This window comes from Balaenoptera acutorostrata, chromosome 15 (genome assembly GCF_949987535.1).
Source record: "Balaenoptera acutorostrata chromosome 15, mBalAcu1.1, whole genome shotgun sequence".
NCBI lineage: Eukaryota > Metazoa > Chordata > Mammalia > Artiodactyla > Balaenopteridae > Balaenoptera > Balaenoptera acutorostrata.
The window spans coordinates 26,049,365-26,068,967 of NC_080078.1; the positions used below are offsets into that span (position 1 = coordinate 26,049,365).

Sequence of the window (19,603 nt, forward strand, 5' to 3'; positions counted from 1 at the left end):
CACCAAGGCCCGCCCTCAGCTTACCTGCTGCTCCCCCTGGTCTCAGCCTCCATCCCCTTATGCCGGATGACCCCCTACTGGCCTCCCAGCTTCCACTCCTGCCCCACAATCCATTCTCCACTTGGAGGCCACAGTCAGCTCTTAAATATGCACAGCCTGGCATGCCCTTGCTCAGAACCTTTGCCTTTAGGACTGGGGGGTTTTAACCTGGGGTCCAAGGGCAGGCTCTGGATAGAACCCAGGGGTCCATGAACTTAGATGGGAAACCATTACAGCTTCACTTTCCCTCATTAGCACCACCAATGACACGTGAAAGCAACAAACCACAATGGCATCAGCAGTGCCTGGGGCTCTGTCACCATTAGAAATCGTATCTGAAAATAGACAGCTGAAGGGACTTCCCTGGCGGTGCAGTGGTTAAGACTCCGCACTTCCACTGCAGGGGGCACGGGTTCGATCCCCAGTTGGGGAACTAAGATCCTGCATGCTGCAGGGCGGTGGCCAAAAAAAAAACAAAAAAAAAACAAAAAACCTGACGACGTCTCTATCATGTATGGTCAATCGCTATTTGGAAATTAAGGAAGCATCAGTCACAGCTGCTGGTAGGTCTTGATTTGAAATGCATTCATAAAGAAGCACATATATTTTTATTTTGCCTTTTAATCTTTTGATAACTGTGATTAAAGATAACTGGTTTCCCAGCCCAAATGTCCTGCACCCAAAGAATGGATAAACAGTGCATGCGGAATCCATACAATCAAACACGCTGAGCGACTTTTAAAAAAAAAAAAAGATCTTTGGAACCGCAGGGCCTGAGAAGTCAGACTCAAACTGCTCCAGCCTCCATGGTTCCATTCACATGACATTCTGGAAAAGGCAAAGCGATAGGGGCAGAAAACACAGCAGCAGTAGCCGGGCGGGGGGGCGGGGTGCAGAGGTGGAGAGAAGGGCTGGGGCGGCACCAGGGAACTTTTGCGGGTGATGGAGCTGTTCCGTATCTTGATTGTGGACATGGTGCTCACCTGACAATATTTGTTTATCAAAACTCATGAATTGTTCAAGGAAAAAAGTGAATTTTACCCTATGTAAATTAAACCTCAAGTAAATATATAAATGTACATCACAAAATCTTCATATGTATACATATGTGTGTATGATTGGTTTCCTTTGTAAGCCTATGTGTTCTATGATTATTCTGAGAAGGAGACCAGATTGGCAAAGAAGAAAGGGGTCCATGGCACAAAAAAGGTTTAGAACCCACCTTCAAGAATGAAAAACAAGACAAAACCCACTAACCCTGAAGCTCGAGGTCCTTTGGGGTCAGCCCTCTGCCCTTCCTGCCATTCCTGCTCCCCTGCTCTCCCCTCCTTACTGTCTCTGCCCCAGCCACACAGGCCAACTCTCACTCTCTCCCTCCGACCCCAGGACTTTTGCACTTGCTATTCTCTCCAACTGGATCATCCTCTGCCCCCAGCCCCTTCAACTTTTTAACATCCTGCTCATCCTTTAGGCCTCAGCCCCATCATCCCTTCCTCCCTACCCCCCCACAAGACCACATCAAATTCACCTAACACAGCTGTATTTCTGGATTTCTACTGTGAGATCATTTCATTTCTAAATGCCAGCCACTACTTTTGGTCTCCACAGTGCCAGCCCCTACTTACCATGGTGATGCCCAAGAGGGTTGGGCTGACCAGAAACACTGGGGCCAGGAGCTTGCCCAAACTTCTTTCCCAGAAAGAGTAGAAGAGGTCTGCCCAGCAGACGATCCATAGCAAAAATCCCAAGGCCTGGAAGAGAAGTACATACACATCTTACAATGGACAGCAAGGGAACTTCCCCCAGCACCTGTGCAAAATCTCAGCCTTGGGGGCACCAGCCACCCCCTAAACCATCAGCTGTGGTCTTCAGATACAGCATGTATCCTCTGGAACACAAACAAGCCCTAGGTAGGGTGAGCCAGCACCTGGGCCGTCCCACACGGGTCTGTACCTCTCCTGCACCACAGGCACAACTCTGTGTGGTCACTACTCTCCCCAGCACCTGAAAACGCAAGTCTCTGGCTTATCTACATCTGTAACCCCAGCAGCCTGCACAGGGCACCTCTCAGGATGACCATTCATCCAACAATATTCATCCAACCAAAATTTACTGGGGTCCTACTGTGGGCCACATACTTGCCAAGGTGCCAAGGATACAACAGAATAAAACAGACAGAAGTCGCTGCCTTCATGGAGCTGCGATTCCAGTGGAAGGAAACAGGCAAGAAACAAACTGAAAAATACATACTATAATGCCAGAAAGAAGTAATACAAGGAGGAATAAAACAGGTAAGATAGGGTGGTCAGAGAAGGCCTCTCCCAACAGGTGACATCTGGGTAAAGAGCCAACAGTGACTATTTGAGGGAAAGAACAATTCAGGCAGAGGGCAAGTGCAAAGGTCCTGAGGTAGGAATGTGTTCATTTAGGTTGCAGCTGCTGTGGCAGGAGCCGTGGGTGTGGTAGGAGACGGCTGAAGAGGAGCCTGGAGCCAGACCAAGCAGGGCCACTGTGAGGACGTCCAGGTTTTATTCCCTATAATGAGAAACCACTAGAGGTTTTTTGAGCAAGGCACAGATAAAATCTGATTTACATTTTAAAGGGAGATGTTGTTCCCCAAGAGAAGTACAAAGCGCTTCCAGAAGTCTAAGAGGAAGACATCAGATCCAGCTGAGGATAGGGGAGCAGACAGCATGTTGAGATAGGCTTGGATTGTGGTCTGAACGAGACAGGTTTGGACGGCGGTATTATAGGCAAGGGGCCAGCTTCAGTAAAATCACTCAAGTTTTCCTGTTTGCCAAGGGCTTATGGAAATAAATTTTGGGAAATGTGGCTTAAAAAAGGACTGAGACACATGGTAAGTCAAGAGGAGAAAGTGGAATGAAGGGCAGGTATGTACATGCCCTTCACGTGTCTCCCCCAGAAAGCTCACCCTTACGAGGGGAAAACCAGCACCTGCACAGTGGAGAAACCAGACACGCTAACCAGAGGAACAAAATTAAGCCGATCAACGAGGGGCAGATGGACACCATGCGGCCTTAGATGTAACCAGAGAAGGACCCCACATCCCTTTTGTAGTTTTCCAGCCAGACAGGCATTACCTGAATCTAACCAGGAGGGAACATCGTCCCAATGCCCAAGTTGAGGAACTGACTCTAAACTAACTGGCCCACGCACTCCAAATATGCCAATGTCATAAAACACAAAGAAAGGTGAAAAGTTCTTCTAAAATTACAGAAAAATAAAGAGTGTGACTAGATGCAATGCATGACCTTGAACTGGGGGGAGGGGGAGGGGTGCTAGAAAGGACAGTATTGGGACAAGTGACAAAACTGGAATATACACAGTAGGTTTTTTTTTTAAGTATTGTGTCCATGTTAAATTTCCTGAATTTACTGTACTGTTGTTATATAAGAGAATATCCCTGTTTTGAGAAGAGATACACTGAAGAATCACAGGTGTGGTGGATGCTAGCTTTTCTCAAATGACTCCGAAAAAAATAAATAATACGTGTATATGGAAAGAGCAAAAGAGAAGGATGAGGTTAAAATGTTAAATGTGGCAAAACGTTAAAAATCGGTGACTATGAGTAACGGGTATACAGGGCTGGGGGAGTGCTTAGTATCATCCTTGCAACTTCTCTATAGTTTGAAACTATTTCAAGATAAAAACTTTTTTTAAATTAAAAAGACATCCTTGGCACTTCCCTGGTGGTCCAGTGATAAAGAATCTGCCTTACAATGCAGAGGATGCGGGTTTGATCCCTGGTCAGGGAACTAAGATCCCACATGCCAAGGGGCAATTAAGCCCATGCGCCACAACTAGAGCCCGTGTGCCGCAAACTACAGAGCCCACGCGCCCTGGGACCCGCACATCACAACTACGGAGCCCATGCACCCTGGAGCCCAAGCACCACAACAAAGAGCCCGCATGCCTCAACGAAGATCCCGTGTGCCACACCTAAGACCTGACACAGCCAAAAATAAATAAAATAAATAAATAAATGATAAATAAATCTTTTAAAAAAAAAATAAAAAGACATCCTTGGTCAGGGAGGAAGACCTCCGGATAATCTTGTGAGATAGATCCTATCACCCCCACTATAATCATGGGAGAACTGAGGCTCAGGGAAGTTAAGAAATTTGCTTAAAGAAAAAACTTTCTTTCCATTTCTTTGATTTTGTTCCTATACGAGATGGTGGATGTTCACAAAACTTACTGTGATAATCATTTCACGATGTAAGTCAAATCATTATGCTGTACACTTAAACGTACACAGTGCTGCATGTCTATTGTATCTCAATAAAACTGGAAGGAAAAAAGAAATTTGCTCAAAGTCACACAGCTAGTAAGTGGCAGAGCCGATATCTGAACCCACGTCTGAACTCAGAGCCCCAGCCTTTATCCACCACATTATTATTCTGTCTCCCAGTAAAAGGAACTCAGGGCCAATTAAGCAGAAGGAACATGTCAGTTTTCACAACCACCATTCCCCACCCCAGCACACACCCACCCACAACACAGACATCAGGATAAACTCCCACGTGACTTACAGTTTTGGCTTTGTTGAGATGTGTCATCTGAATGTAGCCCCGGTCATGGCGGGAGGCATAGAGGAAGTAGAAGGGGAAGCAGGCCCAAAGGTAAGAGCAAGGCACCCACACGAGGACAGTGTTCTGAAAGCACTTGGTGAAGTCAGGGTTGCTGGTGTTCCACGTGACATTCCACTCCTGAGGACACAAACAGGCACAGGTCAACAGGACGTCCCCAAGAGCTTGGACAAGGGGCCCATGAAGAGTTCAAAACTAGCTGCCATGGGATTTAAGAACAACGAGGCCCTCCCAGGGAGAAAAGGCAAACTGGAAAGATTAGTAGCCAGAAAGACTCCAAACAAGGAATGACGAACAAAGGTATGTCTCACCTCACCTAACGGACAAGTTCCAGGACCTGTGGTAAGTTCCATTATTGTACAAAAGATGGAGACTGCCATTTAAAGGAATCCTAAAGGGTATTCTGTAAACTGACACGTCGTTTAGTCATATAAATCATTCCTACTTTACAATCTTGTGAATTAAGAGCTTTCTACTATTCTTCTTCATTATCATCACCATGATCCCCATATCACTGCCATCAATGTCATCAGCATCACCACTACTGTGATCACTTTCATCAGCACCATCAGCATGGCCACCATCATCACCATCATCACCATCATCACTGTCACGATCACTTTCATCATCACCATCAGCATCGCCATCATGGCCACCATCATCACCACCACCTTCACCACCTTCAGCAGCAGCAGTAGCAGCACGGATAACATCCAAATTGCAGTTCTATGTTCTAGGCCCTATTCTAAGTCCTTTATATGTATTATCTCCTTTAATTCTATAATTACTTTATCATTCCTTTTTCAGGAGGGAAAACTAAGGCACAGAGAGGTTCAGTGATTTGCCCAGTATCTCACAGTTCGTAAGATCTGGAGCCAAACTCAAACTCAGGGAATTCAGCTCTGGAGTTCCTGCATTTAACCACTAAGCTATCCATCCTCAGAAACAAATTTGTTTCAATTACTTTTAATTTTTTAACAAGCCACCTGTATTTCACTAGAGACACGCCAAATAGATAGGTAGATAGATACATACATAAACAGACCAGGTATATCTATATCTGCCCAAAAATAAACTTCAGACTTCCGTAGTGGAAAATTTAATTCAAGTCCTGATCTGACCACTGAACCATTATACAACTTTGGGGAAAGTTATTACCCTATCTTGGGGTCTCAATTTCCTATCTCTACCATAATTAGGTGGGATGAAATCAGAGGTCTGAAACAGGTGGCTCCCAGGCTGATATGGCTCGCAGATGGTTTGTTGTTACTGTTGTTGGTGTTTTAAGCATGCTTTTTTTTAAAAAAAATCTTATGTTAGCTGCCAACATTTAAAAATCAGGAAACTTCATGTAAAAACTGGATTCCAGTGTCTCTTTTAAAAAATCAGAAAAGCTGGCAGCACTGGGCCCATATTCCAACCTTACAACCATTGGGAGGAGCCAGAAGTAGCCAGTCTTTGGATAAGGTCCATGCGGTCCAGCTGGCCAGTCCTCATGCAGCCCCCTCCCCCCAGCACTCTCTCCCCACCACTGGATGATGCGCTCTCCAGACACGTCCAGACAGCTCCGGTTCCAACAGCCTTCCCACAATCAGATAAGTGAAACCAACAAGGAACGCCAAGGAACCTGGATTCTTACAACTCCGTGCAAGTTTTAAAGCCACATCAAAGAACTTTACAGAAGAGAAAGTGATAGGAACAAGCAGACCATTTATTTCACTTAAAGATACATTTGATGATCAATCAAAATATATGTTCCGAGTTTTTCAAAAGACTTGTGCACAACACTGTGAGGATACTTAATGCTACTGAAGTGTACACTTAAAAATGGTTAAGATGGTTAAAAAAAAGGATTTGACTTGAAAAAGAGGGAGAGAGAGAGAAAGACCTAGGTATTAAGTACCCAAACTGGTTCTTCAGAGGTTTAATTATTCTATGATAGAAATGGTTATTTTTCCAGAACAAAGAACAAGGAATCATTGAAAAGTAAACTTTAAAAAGTCAACATACACAAAGGGATTTAGCCAGGAAACTTCTAGACACAAAGAAACCCTTAAAAGGACAAAGGTCATGCCTCTGGACTTGGGCCCTGGAAGACAGCCTTGGAAATATGAGCATGGAGAGGAGTAGTTTATATCAAAGACTATTTTAATTGGTTTCACACCACTTATAATTCTTTTTTTTTAAACATCTTTATTGGAGTATAATTGCTTTACAATGGTGTGTTAGTTTCTGCTTTATAACAAAGTGAATCAGTTATACATATACATATGTTCCCATATCTCTTCCCTCTTGCGTCTCCCTCCCTCCCACCCTCCCTATCCCATCCCTCTAGGTGGTCACAAAGCACCGAGCTGATCTTCCTCTGCTATGCGGCTGCTTCCCACTAGCTATCTATTTTACATTTGGTAGTGTATATATGTCCATGCCACTCTCTCACCCTGTCACATCTTACCCCTCCCCCTCCCCATATCCTCAAGTCCATTCTCTAGTAGGTCTGTGTCTTTATTCCCGTCTTGTCACTAGGTTCTTCATGACCTTTTTTTTTTTTCCTTAGATTCCATATATATGTGTTAGCATACTGTATTTGTTTTTCTCTTTCTGACTTACTTCACTCTGTATGACAGACTCTAACTCCATCCACCTCACTACAAATACCTCCATTTCATTTCTTTTTATGGCTGAGTAATAGTCCATTGTATATATGTGCCACATCTTCTTTATCCATTCATCTGTCGACGGGCACTTAGGTTGCTTCCATGTCCTGGCTACTGTAAATAGTGCTGCAATGAACATTGTGGTACTTGACTCTTTTTGAATTATGGTTTTCTCAGGGTATATGCCCAGTAGTGGAATTGCTGGGTCGTATGGTAGTTCTATTTTTAGTTTTTTAAGGAACCTCCATACTGTTCTCCATAGTGGCTGTATCAATTTACATTCCCACCAACAGTGCAAGAGTGTTCCCTTTTCTCCACACCCTCTCCAGCATTTATTGTTTCTAGATTTTTGATGATGGCCATTCTGACCAATGTGAGATGATATCTCATTGTAGTTTTTATTTGCATTTCTCTAATGATTAATGATGTTGAGCATTCTTTCATGTGTCTGTTGGCAATCTGTATATCTTCTTTGGAGAAATGTCTATTTAGATCTTCTGCCCATTTTTGGATTGGGCTGTTTGTTTTTTTGTTATTGAGCTGCATGAGCTGCTTGTAAATCTTAGAGATTAATCCTTTGTCAGTTGCTTCATTTGCAAGTATTTTCTCCCATTCTGAGGGTTGTCTTTTGGTCTTGTTTATGGTTTCCTTTGCTGTGCAAAAGCTTTTAAGTTTCATTAGGTCCCATTTGTTTATTTGTGTTTTTATTTCCATTTCTCTAGGAGGTGAGTCAAAAAGGATCTTGCTGTGATTTATGTCATAGAGTGTTCTGCCTATGTTTTCTTCTAAGAGTTTTATAGTGTCTGGCCTTACACTTAGGTCTTTAATCCATTTTGAGTTTATTTTTGTGTATGGTGTCAGGGAGTGTTCTAATTTCATACTTTTACATGTACCTGTCCAGTTTTCCCAGCACCACTTATTGAAGAGGCTGTCTTTTCTCCACTGTATATGCTTGCCTCCTTTATCAAAGATAAGGTGACCATATGTGCATGGGTTTATCTCTGGGCTTTCTATCCTGTTCCATTGATCTATGTTTCTGTTTTTGTGCCAGTACCAAACTGTCTTGATTACTGTAACTTTGTAATATAGTCTGAAGTCAGGGAGCCTGATTCCTCCAGCTCCATTTTTCGTTCTCAAGATTGCTTTGGCTATTCGGGGTCTTTTGTGTTTCCATACAAATTGGTGATGGTGAAAATGGGGATTAAACTGTTGGTGGTTATTATATACAAAGCAGTTTCTGGGCAGTTGCCAGAAAAAGCTCATTCCAAAGGCATCTGCCTTTCTAGTAAGAAAAGAATGCTGGGACTTAATATACACAGTTAGGTATACAAGAAGCTCGGTTCCTATGTGAATCAATTCAATAACCTGATCCTTACCCCAACTATTCCTTGCCTGGAATCCTGCAGTAGCTTTCTAGCCATTCCCTGCTTCCAGCCCCTCCGGGCCCCACTTAGTCCTCCCCACTACAGCCAAATTTATCTTATTTATCTATGCATCCATACGTGCATCAGATATAATTATCCACTCAGCCATGAACCCATCCATCCATCCACCCACCCACCCATCCATCCATGCACCAACTCATCCATCCATCTACCATCTATCTATCCACCCACCCCCACTACCCATGCACCCATCCATCCATCCACCCACATACCAACCTACTGACTCATCCATCCATCCATCCACCCACCTACTCACCCACTGACTCATCCATCCATCCATCCACCCACCTACCCACCCACTGACTCATCCATCCATCCATCCATCCACCTAACTACCCACCCACTGACTCATCCATCCATCCATCCACCCACCCATCCACCGGGGCATTCATCCATGTCTCTCTTCGTATTAATTTACTTTTAATGGGTAATACATTTACTTTACGTGCTAAAACTTTCCCAAACTACACAAAATGGTACACTGTGAAAAATAAGTCCTCCTTCCTGAACTCACAGCACTCCCCTCCTACCCCACAGGCAAAACTACCATGGCTAACACCTTGTATATTCTTCCAAATATAGCTTACCTACTTTGCTTCCCCAAAATGTACCATAATACGTACCGGTTCCACACCTTCCTTTTTTTACATTAGAAACTGATCTCTATCAGTGCCACAGATCTACTTTATTCTTGATAGCTTAATTTTATTTCTTTTGAACAAAGGGTAGAAGTGACAAGCCACCTTCCATTCCTTGTCCCTAACCTCCCAGTTCCTCTCTCTAGAGGTGACAGTATTGGTTTCTTGTGTATCCTTCCAGAAAATATTTTATGCATCTATAACAAAAATAAATACATATTGTCTGTTATCAAATGGAGAGAAACATACTCCACACATCCTGCTCTGTACCTTCCTTTCATCTCTTAATAACAGATCTGAAAGATCATCCTGCTCTGCACACTTCCTCATTCTTTGTTCCAGCTGCTTTGTATTTCATTGTATGGATGGACTTGACCTTATATCATCAGCCTCCTGCTGACTGGGCACTGGGCTGCTCTTACAAACAATGAAGCCATAAATAAATAACCTAGTAAGTGCCTCATTGCACACAAAGCAAGCATATCTGTAAGATAACTTTCTAGAAGTAGACCTGCTGGATCAAAGGGTGTATGCATTTAAAATTTAAACAGACACTGCCTCCAACGGGCACCATCAGTTTATACTGCACCTAACAAGGTACAAGGATAACTACTTCCCAAACCACAGTATATTATAAGCTTTTGATCTCTGCCAATCTGATAGTGGAACATAGCTCCCTGTAGCTTAACTTCCTTTTCTCTTTACAATGAGTGAAACTGAAGATCCTGCCATTTATTGCGTTTAAAAGCAGTCAGGGGGCTTCCCTGGTGGCGCAGTGGTTGAGAATCTGCCTGTCATTGCAGGGGACACGGGTTTGAGCCCTGGTCTGGGAGGATCCCACATGCTGCGGAGCAGCTGGGCCTGTGAACCACAACTGCTAAGCCTGAGCGTCTGGAGCCTCTGCTCCGCAACAAGAGAGGCCGCGATAGTGAGAGGCCCGCGCACCGCGATGAAGAGTGGCCCCCACTCGCCGCAACTGGAGAAAGCCCTCACACAGAGGCGAAGACCCAACACAGCCAAAAATAAAAATAATAAATAAATAATAAATTAAAAATTTAAATAAATAAATAAATAAAATAAAAGCAGTCAGGTCTCCTTAGGGGAAAAGTCATAGGCTTAAATACTTGTGTATTAAATGGGACAGATTTGATCTCCCCCGCCTGCCAATAGTGGCCCTGACAACAACTGTTGCTATTGGGTAACAACCTCCAATAGCTCCGGATCACCTTTCAGAGCCGATCCTTGCTGCGGTTCATGAGGCCTTCCACATTCAAGCCCCATCTGTTTCTTCTACAATTTCTCCCGCCCTGTTCCCCAATGTGTCAACTCCACTATTCATTCAAAGGAGGATTTATCACGCCTGTGTCAGGCACTGCTCAAGGCACTGGAGATTCAGGAAGGCCATGGTCCCTGCCTTTAAGGCATTCCGCAACTGCTAGTCAAATGAATGGTTCTTTGGGATATGTCTTGCTAGAAGCTCTTCTTGCATTGTCTTTCCACAGTAACAAACTCCTATTCATCCTTCAAAACCCAACTCAGATACCTCCTTTAAGAAGCCTTCTTCCTCACTCCCCAAACCATCAGGACACCCCCTGTACATTGCAATGATTTTGTCACATGTCTGTCAATACCTCTGTCCTGCAAGGACCTCAGTGCCAGGACTGTGTGGTATTTACTTTTGACTCCTCTCCTCCTCACCCAGCAGGTACACAAAGGTAACTGAGTAAACAAATGGCCCAAACCATGTCTCCCCTCACCAGCATTATTTCCTACTTTTTAAAAATAATTTTAAAAATTAATTTATTTTTAATTATTTATTTATTTATTTTTGGCTGCATTGGGTCTTCATCGCTGTGTGTGGACTTTCTCTAGTTGTGGTGAGCGGGGGCTACTCTTTGTTGCGGTGCGCAGGCTTCCCATTGCAGTGGCTTCTCTTGTTGCGGAGCACAGGCTCTAGGTACGTGGGCTCAGTAGTTGTGGCACACGGGCTCAGTAGTTGTGGCTCACGGGCTCTAGAGCGCAGCCTCAGTAGTTGTGGCACATGGGCTTAGTTGCTCTGCGGCATGTGGCATCTTCCCAGGCCAGGGCTCAAACCCGTGTCCCCTGCATTGGCAGGCAGATTCTTAACCACTGCGTCACCAGGAAGTCCCCCTACTTTGTTATTTAAAAAACAATCCAATTGGGATATTGGGATTGACATATATACACTAATATGTATAAAATAGATAACTAATAAGAAACTACTGTATAAAAAAGTAAATAAAATAAAATTCAAAAATGCAAAAAAAAACAAAAACAAACAATCCATCAAGGTAGAACCTGGCTATGACCCTGGCTTTCTGGTCTGATGGATGTAGATTAAAATTCAGGCCCTGACCTCATGTGAACCTGGGCAAGTCACTTAACTTCTCCAAGCCTCAATCTCCTTACCAGTGTGGTCAGGAAAACACACAGGCCTGGAAAAAGTATCAAATGGGCCCATCCTCTGCACCAGTTGGCATGGTCTAGAGTTGGTAAGTGATGGCTATTAGTTGCAGACACCAATAATTAATAATAATCTCCACCACTAACCCCAGCACTGCCCAGAGTCAGGAAGCTTAAGGGACAAAGAAAAGTTCAAGTTAGGAAGTGAGCAAGAGGAGACTGGGGAGCATCTAAGGACACAGAACTCCGGGGAATGAGAGGTCGCAGAAACGCTTAGCTAAGGAAGGGGTTTATTCTTCAGACAGCGGCTTCCTGCTAAAGCCAGGTGGCCAGCCCTGACGGAGAGGGCAGAGATGGGAGGGAGGCGGAAGGATGGGGAGGCATGAAAGAGGAAATCCGATTGTGACCGTGAACTTGCACCATCCCCGCTGCCACTACCGCCCGCCAATAGTGGCCCTGACCACAACACTGTCACAGTAGTGACGTAACAGGGTCAAAGGCCTCCTGCAGGTCCCTCACTTGCCAGGAATTTGATGAATCCTCTGTGCAATCCCCTTGACAACCCCTGAAGACAGGCAGTGGGGCCCCCTCTATTTGGGGTTTCTGGGGGAAACAGGGAATGCCGAAAGCCGCCCTTAAGGAAGAACGACTCACTGAGACTTCCCCGACCCCAGAGACGACAGCTAACCCCAGTCTTCCTCCTTAGGGGCTCTACCTCCAAACGCAGGGAGCTTCAGAAATCAAGCTGGTCGGACCACTGTTCCCTGCTTCTGCTAATGGAGCTTCCATCAGCCCAACTACTGGGAAACAAAATTCAGCTCCAGGAGTCTGGAAAACAGTCACCAGCGCTGGCCCAGGCTCTGCACTTCCGGGAACCCGGCCCATGGAAATCTTAGAGAAAGGGCATCCCCTGATCCCCCCAACTGAGGCTTTTCTTCCCAGGACACCTTCGTCACCCATTTATGTCCCTCCCCCTCCAGCGCTGACATTAGAGGATCTGGGGAACAAGTCCAAGTCTGCTTGGCCCACAAGCTTGAAGTTCATACAATTTCTACTGTGTGGTGTCATGTCGCACCCTCCTCTCTCAGAGGAATAATGACAACCAGCACATTCTGAGCACAGATGGGCCAGGCACATCACTCAGCCCTCAGAAGAGGCACTGCTGTTATCCCCATTTCACAGATGAGGAAATCGAGGCACCAGGAGATAAGACATCTTCCCAAAGGCCATGCTGCAGTGGGTTTATGTTGTCCAAGCCCCACACACATTTTCCCTTTTCTGGCAACAGCCGCTGGCTCTTGTTCGTAAACAAATCCTCTAGTCAGCCACATGCTTGGGGCAAAGCTCCAGGGGTAGGTCCTCTTTAGTATCAGCTAATCAGCAGAGTCCTTTACCCACATGCTAGTGATTAGCTCCAGAATGGGCACTTGATCCCAGTCAATCCAATCACTACAAGGACACATACTCTCTTGTCCCCAGTGACACGGACAAGTGAGGATGTGGGGTTGACAGGTGTCTCAGCCATTTATAAGGGAAGCACCAAGAGTTGGGAGTGGAGAGGAAGGGGTGGCACCACCAGGGCAAGTGTGAGAATGAAGCTGACATCGTGAAAGGCAGAGATGAAAGAAACTGATGCTTGGTGTTCTGTGGGCTGCTGGATCAAGCTTCACCTGCAGCCCACCCTCCCACTGGACTTTTACACAAGTTTGAAATAAATTTGCTCTCACTTACAACACAAAGCACCCTAGTAATACAAGTTCTGATCCGCTACGTCAACTTTTACACAACAACATGATTCAGAACTTGACACGACTGAATTTAGGGATAGGACATTACTAGTAGCATACTGCTGGATAGGTCACTGTTCTTCTCTGAGGCTCAAAAAGCCCACCGGCAAAATGGAGCTACTACCTTCTCCTCCACAGGAGATCCTAAAAGCCCTAATAAATGTTGATTATTACTATTATTTATAACCGCCTCAGTTGACTTTTAGGAACCCACTTTTCTTCCTATTCTCTTTCCCCATCACCCCTCCTCCCCTCCCCAAAAGATTATCTGTCCCCTTGTCCCTTTTCTTACAGGTCCAATTTCCTTCTCTGTTCGCTGTGTGACCTTAGACAAGTTATTTAACCTCTTTGAACCTTACCTATGACTAACGGCTAAGAATACCTATCTCCTGAAGCTATTCTACAGTTTAAATAAAATTACATACATACAGCTCAGTGTCATATCTTAACACTCAATAAAGGACTATTGTCACTAATCTTAATTCTTACATCAGTAATAAAAATAAATGACGTTTATAGCATTATACTCTTAATACGACAATCTTATATTGTTATCGATAATAACACCACCTAGCTTTAATTGAACACTAACTGTATGCCAGGTATTGCTTCCATGCACTTTATATGAATTAACTCAATCTTCATGATCACCCAGAAGGGAGGTTCTGTTTTGATCCCCATTTGGTAGATGAGGAAATCGAGACACAGAGAAGTCAAATAATTTGCCTAAGATCACACAGCCTGTAAGGGATGAGGCTGGGGCTCAAACCTAGGAAGCCTGACTACTGAGCCACCCCACCCCTGATGCCAACTCCTAGTGATGGGCAATATAAGAATTTTAACAGAGCTTTCTGGAGCACATGCCTTCACCCACAGGGAATCTGGGCCAAGAGGAAGATGTGAATCCCCAGAACACCACCAAATTCAGAACCAGTTACCTGTATTAGTTTCCTACAGCTGCTGTTACAAATTACCATAAATTCTGTGGTTTAAAATGACACAGACTTTTTTCTTATCATATAGTTCAGAGGTCAGAAATCTGAAATGGGTCTGACTGGGCTAAAATCAAGGTGCTTGCAGGGCTGCAATCCTTCTGGAGAGGAGCGCCCAGGTACCAGGTGTCCCCTAGGCCAGAGCCTAAGGTCTCTGGAGGGCTGCCCCTGCAGCCCTGGCCTGCCGACACAGCTTCACGTGGCTGGGGCCTGTGGAGACAATGGAAACGGTCCTGCCTGGACCCAGCTGGCCGACCTCGGGACAGGAGGGAAGCTGCAGAGAGGAGGATGGGCGGGGGATGCGATTATGAACTTGAACTGCTGCTCAGCATCACCAGCATCCGTGAGCAGAGTTGCTCTGACACTATCGAGTAATGAGGACCTACTAGTACCAGGCTGTTCCCCCGGGGCCTGAACATCCCTTTTCCCATTCAATTGTCTCAATAACTTACAACCATCAGGTTTCTAAGGCTCAGTGGACAATTTTTTTTAATCTATTTATTTATTTATTTATTTGTTTGTTTATTTTTGGCTGCATTGGGTCTTCGTTGCTGCACGCGGGCTTTCTCTTGTTGCAGCAAGCAGGGGCTACTCTTCGTTGCGGTGCATGGGCTTCTCACTGCGGTGGTTTCTCTTGTTGCGGAGCACGGGCTCTAGGCGCACGGGCTTCAGTAGTTGTGGCACACGGGCTCAGTAGTTGTGGCTCACGGGCTCTAGAGCTCAGGCTCAGTAGTTGTGGCGCACGTGCTTAGTTGCTCTGCGGCATGTGGGATTTTCCTGGACCAGGGCTCGAACCATGTCCCCTGCATTGGCAGGCAGATTCTTAACCACTGCGTCACCAGGGAAGTTCAATGGACAACTATTAATCATGAGATTCCTATGTGCCAATACCATTCGGAGGTAAATAAGGTTTCCATTATCAGTTTCATTCTATCACAAGAGGTAGACACTAAACAAACAAACAAACAACTCTATGTATGTCTAGGCAACAAATGACCTGACGAAGAATCAAGGGAACAGAGGATCATGGTGGACAGGAAAGGCCTCTGAGCCAAGATGTCCTCTGAGCGAAGATGTGAAGCAAATGAAGAAATGTGTGCTACCTTCTACTGTCTATGGAAAGCGAAAGAGTCAGTAAGGTTCTTAGTATCATGTGCCAGGACTGATCTAAGGGCTTTACATCACAAACAACTCTAGGAGGCAGGGCTATAACCAAACCCATTTTACAGATACAGAAACTGAGGCCGAGTCACACAGCCTGCAAGCAGTATGGACAGCCAAGAATTTGAATCCCAGTGCAGATGCCTCTATATACGTAGAAAATGTACTGTTTGCAATTTTTTATCATATGCATGTATTACTGTTCCCACTTAAAATTAGTATAAAGGAGTATATAGACGTTTGCCTAGGCAGGGAAATTTTCTTAGCAGGGGACAAGAACAACAAAAGCTAACATTTTTGTTAACATGAAGAGTGATTATCTCCAGGGGGTAGGGCCGAAGCTGGTGAGAGGAAGGCGACTACTAGTTTTTGTTTTATTATCTTTTGTACTGTTTGAATTATTTTACTCCACATGTATTACCTTTAAAAAATAACAAAAACAAAACTAATTCACACTTTAAATAAATAAATAGCAGCAGCCGGAATTTAAGAGGAGAAATTTCTAAATGCTGAGCTAGGAATAAAGAGAGAGCACATATTTATTGGGTGCCTATCATAAAAGCACAGTGGCCACACCAGGCCCCGTGCTAAGTGTTTTCCAAGTGTGAGTCCATTTAAACCTCACAACAGCCCTACAAAGTGGGGAATGTGAAAACTCCCCCTTTTCAGGTGAGGACTCTGAGGCCCAGGGAGTTTACAGAACTGGCTCAGGCTCACAGAGCCAGGAAGAGTCAGGCAACACGGGGATGTGAACCCAAAGAGAGTCTGTCTGACACTTGAGTTCTTAATTCCCGGGCTCCATCACCCGTCAGCCAGGTGCCTGGAGCGCTAAGGGTTTTGCGAGGCCAGTGGCCCCACCGTCCCGCCAGAGGCAGCTTGCAAGGCAATGCTGTCCTCAGGCCTTGGGGATTCCAAGCTCATGGGCACAGAATGGAGAAGCAATGTGCTGACTCAGACACAGAATCTTCTACAACTCTCCCTACCCATCCACCCAATGTGAGCAATACAGGGGGATGGTTAAGAACGATGGTTCAAGGTCTGGGTTCTAATCTCCTCCGGGTCACAGATATGTGCCCCAAAACAAGGATTCTCAAGCTCAGCACTACTTACATTTGGGGCCAGAACATTCTTTGAGGGGCTGGCCTGTGCACTGTAGGACGTTGAACAGCAGCCCTGACCCCCACCCAATAGATGCCAATAGCACACATCAGGTTTAATCCTCACCAACCACCCTAGCAGGCAGGTACTATACTTAAACCCATTTTACAGTTTTCTTACAGAGTAAGAAACTGAGGTCACATAACCTGCAAGCGACATACACAGCCAGTTGTGACAGTTAAAATGTCTCCAGGGCTTCCCTGGTGGCGCAGTGGTTGAGAGTCTGCCTGCTAATGCAGGGGACACGGGTTCGAGCCCTGGTCTGGGAGGATCCCACATGCCGCGGAGCGGCTGGGCCCGTGAGCCACAATTGCTGAGCCTGCGCGTCTGGAGCCTGTGCCCCGCGACGGGAGGGGCCGCGATAGAGAAAGGCCCGCGCACCGCGATGAAGAGCGGTCCCCGCACCGCGATGAAGAGTGGCCCCCGCTTGCCGCAGCTGGAGAAAGCCCTCGCACGAACCGAAGACCCAACACAGCCAAAAATAAATAAATAAATAAATAAATAAATAAATAAGAAAATCCTTTAAAAAAAAAAAAAAAAAACATTTAAAAAAAAAAAAAAAAAAAAAAAATGTCTCCAGAGACTCTAAATGTGCCCCTGGGGGGCAAAACTGCCCCCACTACCCTAATGCAGCAGCCTTGCCAGGCCTTGGTTTCTTCATCTGTAAAATGAGACTAATTCCAGGACCCACTTATTGTAGAGTGATCGGGAGGGTTAAATGAGATGACCCAAAAGGTTCCAGTTTCAGTTCCTGGCCAAGGGACTAATCAACAAACACAAGTGCAAGCTTTCATTCATTCATTCATTCATTCATTCCATCATGCAATGAATATGTATTGAGTGCCTACTCCATGCCAAGCTCTGGGCTGATCATGGGGATATGGGAATAAACCAGGCGCAGACTCTGCCCTCTTAAGACTCACAGTCCTTTAAAGACATAAGGTCACAAATCAAAACATAATTACAAAGGACACCACTTGCTACGAAGCGGAAGGGCGATGGGACAGAAAGTGTCAGGGTGAGGCTCTGAGAGGATCAGAGCAGCCAGAGATCGGAGGAAACGTGTACAAGGCAGGCGGAAGGGACCCAGGCGCCTGTCCACCTTTTCAGAAACGGAGAAGTAAGAGAGGGAGGGAGAGAAAGGGGAAAGGGAATAAAAGGAATACGAACAACAGCAATAGCCACCAAGAGTGGGGACCCTGGAACCGGTTGGCCTGGGTTTGAATCTAGTTGCTGCTACTCACTTGGCTCTTGACCTTCAGAAAATTAGCTCCTCTCTCCCACCCTGGCCGCTCATCTGCAAAATAGGATTAATAATGGCACCAATACTCGGACTGCGGGGGTGAGTGCTCAGCCTGGCTGGGGCGGCCTCATCGGCGGCAGGGGCTGGGATTGGGAGGGTACAGGGTGCAAACCCAGGGGGCTGAAACTCAGACTGACCACAGCAATAGCAGCAATAAGACGGCAGCTCTTACCCAGCCCTGACTGTAACGACAGGCTCCGTGTTCTGGGTTCAGTGTGCATCGTGCCATTTCATCATCATCACCACCCTATGAGGTAGGTTCTGTCTTATTCCCACTTTACAGGGAGGGACACAGAGGCAACTGGAGGTGAGAAGACTTGTCGTAAGGTACCCGGGCAGCACCTGGCAGAGCCTGGATTCAAACCCAGAGAGGCTGGTTCCAGAGCCGGGGCCAACCCCCCAGCAAAGGAAAGAAGGAGATCTGCAGGACACAGCCAACGACTGGGCCCACCGTGGAGGGGCAGGGGCTGGGCGTGGAGGCGACAGGCCGTCTCTAAAGTGCATATGCAGAACCATCCCGGGTGCGAGATCCCCGGCAAAGGGGCAGCTCTGGAGCAAAGGGAAGCCGAGAAAAAGAACGCTGGGAGGCCCAAGTTAGGTCAGGGGACCTGCTGGGCTTCTGGACATTAATCCTGTTTACAGAGGCGGCAGGGGGCCTCCACTGCCCCACACAGTCCTGGAAGAGATCTGGGAGAGGCCTGAGGCCACAGCCCCGACACAGCGGTGGAGAAGGCAGCGGTGCCAGCCAGCATCACGCTGCGGGCAGAGCCGCGGCCCTCCTTCCCCCTCTGACTCACCAGAGCTAAGAATAAAGCCCAGAAACCTGGGGGGAGGGGCGGGGCGGCATCCAGGTCTTACCCCCAGCGCCTGGGAAGGCCCTGGCCATGCCCGGGGAAAGAGCCCCAAATCCTCACCAAACCCTCCTGCCCAGGTTGCAGATTTGGATACTTTGGTGAGACAGGGACAGGAGTGACATGCAAAAGTAAGACTCTGCCTGAGGGGCTTCCCTGGTGGCGCAGTGGTTGAGAATCTGCCTGCTAATGCAGGGGACACGGGTTCGAGCCCTGGTCTGGGAGGATCCCACATGCCGCGGAGCGGCTGGGCCCGTGAGCCACAGCTGCTGAGCCTGCGCGTCTGGAGCCTGTGCCCCGCAACGGGAGGGGCCGCGATAGTGAAAGGCCCGCGCACCGCGATGAAGAGCGGTCCCCGCACCGCAATGAAGAGTGGCCCCCGCTTGCCGCAACTGGAGAAAGCCCTCGCACGAACCGAAGACCCAACACAGCCAAAAATAAATAAATAAATAAATAAAGTAGGGGGAAAAAAAAAAAAAAAAAAATTATAAAAAAAAAAAAAAAAAAAAAGACTCTGCCTGAACAGGACTTCGAGCGC

At 46.3% G+C, this 19,603-nt stretch overlaps 1 protein-coding gene across 3 annotated transcripts in view; it reads right to left on the bottom strand.

Annotated features, from left to right (window-relative positions):
- Positions 1 to 19,603, bottom strand: part of ABCC1 (ATP binding cassette subfamily C member 1) — a 134,176-nt gene that overhangs the window by 89,102 nt on the left and 25,471 nt on the right. For all 3 annotated transcript variants that reach the window (XR_009005303.1, XM_057528350.1, XM_057528351.1), the window contains exons 2-3: positions 4,593 to 4,769; positions 1,665 to 1,790 (exon numbers count right to left, since the gene is read on the bottom strand). Coding sequence is in view for 2 of the 3 variants with exons in the window: in XM_057528350.1 (XP_057384333.1) it covers positions 1,665 to 1,790; positions 4,593 to 4,769 (303 nt within the window). In the remaining variant the exon portion in view is untranslated. The remainder of the gene's footprint in view (positions 1 to 1,664; positions 1,791 to 4,592; positions 4,770 to 19,603) is intronic.